This window comes from Sinocyclocheilus grahami, unplaced genomic scaffold (assembly GCF_001515645.1).
Source record: "Sinocyclocheilus grahami isolate Dianchi unplaced genomic scaffold, SAMN03320097.WGS_v1.1 scaffold2091.1, whole genome shotgun sequence".
NCBI lineage: Eukaryota > Metazoa > Chordata > Actinopteri > Cypriniformes > Cyprinidae > Sinocyclocheilus > Sinocyclocheilus grahami.
The window spans coordinates 40547-47573 of NW_015507270.1; the positions used below are offsets into that span (position 1 = coordinate 40547).

At 41.4% G+C, this 7027-nt stretch overlaps 1 protein-coding gene across 2 annotated transcripts; it reads left to right on the forward strand.

Moving 5' to 3' along the window:
• Positions 1 to 3362: 3362 nt before the first annotated feature.
• LOC107574015 (gastrula zinc finger protein XlCGF57.1-like) lies at positions 3363 to 5845 on the forward strand. Of its 2 annotated transcripts, XM_016260488.1 has the most exons (4): positions 3363 to 3462; positions 3892 to 4734; positions 4822 to 5098; positions 5267 to 5845. In XM_016260488.1, the coding sequence occupies exons 1-4, from the start codon at positions 3438 to 3440 to the stop codon at positions 5367 to 5369; spliced, it is 1248 nt and encodes a 415-aa protein (XP_016115974.1). In that variant the 5' UTR covers positions 3363 to 3437; the 3' UTR covers positions 5370 to 5845. The 2 variants fall into 2 exon arrangements, with proteins under 2 accessions (XP_016115974.1, XP_016115973.1); XM_016260487.1 differs by having other exon boundaries at positions 3892 to 5098.
• Positions 5846 to 7027: the final 1182 nt, after the last annotated feature.

Sequence of the window (7027 nt, forward strand, 5' to 3'; positions counted from 1 at the left end):
GCCGAACGACAGTAGCATCACAGATCAGATTTCATTTCTCCAGTGAGGCGAGTCAAGCTGACTGACGAGAAGAGTGGGGTGAGACAGACAAGAAGAGCGAGACAGACAGACGAGAAGAGCGAGGCGAGACAGACAGACGAGAAGAGCGAGGCGAGACAGACAGACGAGAAGAGCGAGGCGAGACAGACAGAAGAGAAGAGCGAGACAGGCGAGGCGAGACAGACGAGAAGAGCGAGGCGAGACAGACGAGAAGGGCGAGACAGACGAGAAGAGCGAGGCGAGACAGACGAGAAGGGCGAGACAGACGAGAAGAGCGAGGCGAGACAGGCGAGGCGAGACAGACGAGAAGAGTGAGGCGAGACAGACGAGAAGAGCGAGGCGAGACAGGCGAGGCGAGACAGACGAGAAGAGCGAGGCGAGACAGGCGAGAAGAGCGAGGCGAGAAGGGCGAGGCGAGACAGGCGAGAAGAGCGAGGCGAGACAGGCGAGAAGAGCAAGGCGAGAAGGGCGAGGCGAGACAGACGAGAAGGGCGAGGCGAGACAGGCGAGAAGAGCGAGGCGAGACAGGCGAGAAGAGCGAGGCGAGACAGGCGAGAAGAGCGAGGCGAGAAGAGCGAGGTGAGACAGACGAGAAGAGCGAGGCGAGACAGACGACACAGACGAGGCGAGACAGACGAGACGGGCGAGGCGAGACGGGCGAGGCGAGACATGCGAGGCGAGACAGACGAGAAGGGCGAGGCGAGACAGACGAGAAGAGCGAGGTGAGACAGACGAGACGGGCGAGGCGAGACATGCGAGGCGAGACGGGCGAGGCGAAACAGACGAGAAGGGCGAGGCGAGACAGACGAGAAGGGCGAGGCGAGACAGACGAGAAGGGCGAGGCGAGGCGAGACAGACGAGAAGGGCGAGGCGAGACAGACGAGAAGGGCGAGGCGAGGCGAGACAGACGAGAAGGGCGAGGCGAGACAGACGAGAAGGGCGAGGCGAGGCGAGACAGACGAGAAGGGCGAGGCGAGACAGACGAGAAGGGCGAGGCGAGGCGAGACAGACGAGAAGGGCGAGGCGAGACAGACGAGAAGGGCGGAGCGAGGCGAGACAGACGACACAGACGAGAAGAGCGAGGCGAGACAGACGACACAGACGAGGCGAGACGGGCGAGGCGAGACGGGCGAGGCGAGGCGGACGAGACTATCACGGATGATTTAGTTTCGAAACGAGATGCAAAAGCGCCTGTTTGGCAATATTTTGGATTTTGAAAAGCCTGTTGACTTTTGCCGTTTATCTAAGGTGATTTTGGAAGTTTTTTAAACATTCGTTTCTTATTTAATTGTTTCCACATTGTTTGCTGATTTTTACTTTATTTAAACTTTGTGTCATTTATTTATTTTATTTGACATCAAGGTGTATGCCGTGCCTCACTCCAAGCTTTCTTACTCGTTTTGCTAATAAACGTTCTACGTTTCTTATTTATTTGGTTATATATTATACATGTTTACTTGGGTATACAAAACTGAAAATAGGCTAAGTAAACTTTATGTAAGTTATTTGTTATTTTATATTAGGCATAGCCTGCCCTATAGCATGGTGTATTTGTTTTGTTAATAAGTTCTATGTTTTATATATATGCTAAAGTGAGTTTGACGTTGTATTTTATTGTTGCCTTCAAGCAATTGACGACTAACTGCCACTAATTCAAAAGTTAAAGTAAAATGCGCATGCCGCTTTTACAAGCTATTTAAAAGCGAGGAAAAGAGGGAACGCCCTGCCCCCGCGGTGATACCGGTGTTGTCACACGTCGATTAACCGGTGGGAAAATTTCCTCACCGTCACAACCCTCTCGCACTGAATGACGTGACCGACAACCAGTTGTTCTGTTCACACAGCGCGTGTGTTCCGAGAATGCGGTTGTGAGTCCTGAAAATGTACGAGTGTGAGTTCGGTTACAGAATGTGATTGTCACACCCGTAAATAACCAAACTGTGTGTGAATGTAACCATATTAAGGACTCCAAAACAGGACTCACAACTGTATTCTGCTGCTGTGTGAACGTGGCCTAACTTTAATCAATTAATTACTGTGCTTTACATGATTAAAATTAAAAACAGATGCTGCTAAATACTTCCTTGAGCCACCTGAATGTATTTGAAATATATACATGAATATGAACAGATTAATAATATAGACACTGGAAACATTAAAATTTTGCTTTGTGGTAGCGTATATAAAACTATAACATGTTACTGATTTAATTGCTTTATTGCTGTAGTTTATATAAATGTTGTTTGAAACCAAACTATATATATTCTGTGCTCTAGTGTAGCTATTTACCTGTTAGTTGTCATCAAATTTAGTGTTTATAATTTGTTTTCATTCTTACTGTTAATTATATTTGGAAGAATTTGCATTATTTTTTCCTTTATTTCTACACAGATATCTTATATGTTAATACTGGGGGCAGAATAAAAAAATATGGATATAAATGTTAACAATAGAAAGACAGACAAAACAGAAATGCATGTGTGAATTACCACATGTGAGTGCAGTGTTACTGAATGAGCATTTTAAATTGATGTGAATAGGAAAGAAGCGCAATGTCACACCTCTGTTCATCGATTTGCACTGGCTAGCAATAGCTGGTCGCATAAAATTCAAGGCAACCACTAGCTCTGCACCCCTTTACCTAAATTCACTACTTCAGAATTATGTGCCCTTCAGAAGCTTGCGTTCTGCAAGGGAACAGTGCATTGTAGTGCATCCCAAAGAGTCATAATCACAGACTTTTACATTAACTGTTCCCTCCTGGTGGAATGACCTGCCCAACTCAATCCCAGCAGCTGAGTCTTTAGCCATCTTCAAGAAACGACTAAAGAGACATCTCTTCCATCTACACTTGATCCTCTAACACTAGAACTCTTTATTATATTTCTATTCTATATACATTTGACTCTCTAACACTAGCTCTATCTATTTTCTATCTACCCTTTATTTTTTATTTATTAAAAAAAATGCTAAGTGTACTGCGTTAGACTAAACTGAACTTGTCACAACACTTTTATATTGTTGCTCTTTTGTTGTTTCTTTTACCCTCACTTGTAAGTCACATTAGATAAAAGCATCTGACTAAATGTAAACTAATAATGGTTTACAGAGAGGCAAGGCTCTGGTCTCTTGAAAGATATAATTTGGAGGGCATCTGTTTAACTTAAATGCTTAATTAAAAGTGTAAATTGGTTAAAACATTAACTGATTTATTGCTTCTTCCTCACAGAAATTAATGTTCATTGAAGCCCCACCCACAACAATCACATCATCAGTGAAGCCCCACCCACAACAATCACATCATCAGTGAAGCTCCTCCCACAACAATCACATCATCAGTGAAGCTCCTCCCACAACAATCACATCATCAGTGAAGCTCCTCCCACAAACCCTGCAGAATGAAACCCACTGAAGAACCAACAGGTTGGTGTTTATTTTTGACTCCTCAATAATAATGCTGAAGGTTATAAGGCTTCAAGCAGATTTAGATTTGTTGTAATAGGAAAATCTTTAAAACTCTGTAGAAAATGTCCCTTATTATTGCAAAGTGGATACTTTTTTTTTTTTTTACAACAAAATGTATGTTAGATAATTGTGTAGTTGATCAAATATATTTAATAGTTCTCCCAATACAAACATGGGATTTGTGCCTATAATGTTTTAAAAATAATGATTTGAAGAGCAATGTACCTCATTCATGGAAAGTTTAGTTTATAACAATGCATTAAAACGACAACAAATTTGTAATGCAATTGTCTACTTTATAATGTTACATCAGGGTTCACTTTTATGTCCACATTTCTTGGCTTTTTACAAGTGACTGTAAGTGAAATGTTTTTACTTTTATTTCAGAGCTGATTGAAGGAAATAAGCAGAATGAAGAACTGAGAGAAGTTGAGGAGAAAAATCATGTCAAAACTGGAGAAAATGTTTTGAGTTGCTCTCAAACCAAACAGAAAGGTTTAAAGAAAAGAAGAGCCGAGACATCTCTCACCTGCACTCAGTGTGCAAAGAGTTTGACAAGCAAACGTAGTCTTAATGTTCACATGAGAGTTCATACTGGAGAGAAACCTTACATGTGTTCACACTGTGACAAGAGATTCAGTCGGTCAACACATGTAAAAACACACGAGAGGATCCACACTGGAGAGAAACCGTTCACATGTGATCAGTGCGGGATGAGTTTTGCGCTTAAAGGAACCCTAATGGAGCACATGAGAGTTCATACTGGAGAGAAACCGTTCACATGTGATCAGTGCGGGATGAGTTTTGCGCTTAAAGGAACCCTAATGGAGCACATGAGAGTTCATACTGGAGAGAAACCTTACATGTGTTCACACTGTGACAAGAGATTCAGTCGGTCAACACATGTAAAAACACACGAGAGGATCCACACTGGAGAGAAACCGCACACGTGTGATCAGTGCGGGATGAGTTTTGCGCTTAAAGGAACCCTTATGGAGCACATGAGAGTTCATACTGGAGAGAAACCGTTCACATGTGATCAGTGCGGGAAGAGTTTCACACGGTCATCAAACCTTAAAGAACACATGATGATCCACACGGCAGAGAAACCATATGTATGTGATCAGTGCGGCAAATTATTTTTGAGGGCATCATACCTAAAGAGTCACCTGAGAGTTCATTCAAAGGAGAAACCACATTCATGTTATTTGTGTGGAAAGAGTTTTTCACGTCAAGAACATTTAAAAAAACATCAGAAAATACACACTGGTGTGAGAGAGTACATGTGCTTTGAGTGTGAGAAGACTTTTATTTCAGCAAATTGTTTAAAACTGCATGAGAGGATTCACACTGGAGAGAAACCTTATATGTGTTCACTCTGTGACAAGAGATTCAGTCGGTCAGGACACCTGAAAACACACCAGAGGACCCACACTGGAGAGAAACCCTACAAGTGTTCACAATGTGACCAGAGATTCAGTCAGTCAGGAATCCTGGAAAACCACAAGAGGACCCACACTGGAGAGAAACCGTACAAGTGTTCACAATGTGACAAGAGATTCAGTCGGTCAGGAGACCTGAAAACACACAAGAGGACCCACACTGGAGAGAAACCCTACAAGTGTTCACACTGTGACAAGAGATTCAGTCGGTCAACACATGTAAAAACACACGAGAGGATCCACACTGGAGAAAAACCGTATAAATGTTCACACTGTGACAAGAGATTCAGTCAGTCAGGAGACCTCAGTAAACACGAGAGGATTCACACTGGAGAGAAACCGTATCACTGCACTGCATGTGGGAAGTGTTTCAATCGTTCATCTGCTCTACACAATCATACAAAAAACATTCACAGTAAGTAGATCATCTTCAGATCAGCACTTTCAGGTCTGATGCTGCGTCCTCACCAAATGAGACGCAATAATACATCAAGCAATAAAATATCATCTGGATAAATCTGTCATAACCAGACATTACAAGTGACATGACAAAGAAACATTATCTAAAGTTTCATAGTGAATAAAGTTCATCTTCATCTTCAAAACCAGCAGATTCTACTGTGAGATTCAGCTCAACTCAAAGATGGAGCTCCTCCCCAAAGAACAATGTCAGAAAGGTTTATTCTTGTATGTAATTTTGCTAAATGATATAAATAATATCATTGTGTTTTCTTATGAGTTTCATATTATGTTCAGTTGTCTTATAATGCATATGTAACCACCTGTAGTTTGCTTATTCTTTCAACAAGGAAAGCAGATGTTTTTACAAACTGTTCTTGTTCAGGAAGCTGAAGGATCAAGTGGTGCAAAATATGAAGCAGCAAAAATATTTCTCTCATTGGTAATGAATCAGCATATTAGAATGATTTCTGAAGGATCATGTGACACACTGAAGACTAAAGTAATGATGCTGAAAATTCAGCTTGAATCACAGCAATACATATTTTCAAGTATATTAAAATAGAAAATGGTTATTTTTATTTTTTAATTTGTGGCCATTTTCTATTTTAATAAAGGTATGAGACAAATTGTTTCTTGCAAGAAGGTCAGACAATACAGCAGTGAGCCCTGCAGAATGTGAGACAAAAATAAATGAGCATGTTTCTCTGCTTTTATACCCTTTGGCCCATTGTTTTCATACGTAACCTCCTTAATGTTGCCATATATACTGTAGTTAGGAAAGCGCGATAAACACTTGATACGTTTCATTTGTCATGTAGCGTCTTCCCAGCATTCTCACGATATCATGTTGTCCTCAGCAAACGAGAACAGCATTGTGACATTTTCACAGAAGAACGAGACACCGTGGTTTGCTTCACATCTTTCCTAACAGTTTATCTCAGTTTAGCAAGTGAGACCAGTCAAACTAAATTCACACGAAGTGAGAGATGAGTTCATTTAATTTCGTTCGTTAACCTGAAAGCTGAAAATCTTTCCTTCTGAGGATTCATTTTATCCTAGGATCCAGTCCGAATCCAATGTGAGCTTCATTTACTGCCTTCACCTGATCAATGTTTGAATTCTGGCATCATATCCTTTGCTGATCTCCCACAGTCCTCGATTCCCTGAGAGTTGAGCTAAGAAATGAAAGTGGACGCCAATTTGGGCGTTTTGTGTGTAAATGTAGATTTTTGACCACATGTTTTAAGTTTAGATATCATTTCTAGTGAGAAACTAGTATTGTAGTGTGATGGAAATTGCTATATTTTTTCTTTATTTTCTATTTATTGATTATTCTCTATTTTCCATATGTTTTATTTGCACAGGTGTTGGCCTTTAGTATTTTCTCTGTGTATGTGGCTAAATCTTCTGTCAGCATTCCTCTAACGGGGGAATCAAGGGCAATTTTAGGAGGGGACACAAATAATACAGCCACAATTGTAATTGTAAAGATAGATAAGTGTACACAGCATGTGTACATAGCATGGAGAGCATGTTTAAATATGAGTTAGGTTCACAGGTTCACCACGCGGTCATATTAAATTATTTTGCATCCTCCACATAGTATTTTAGGTTTCGTC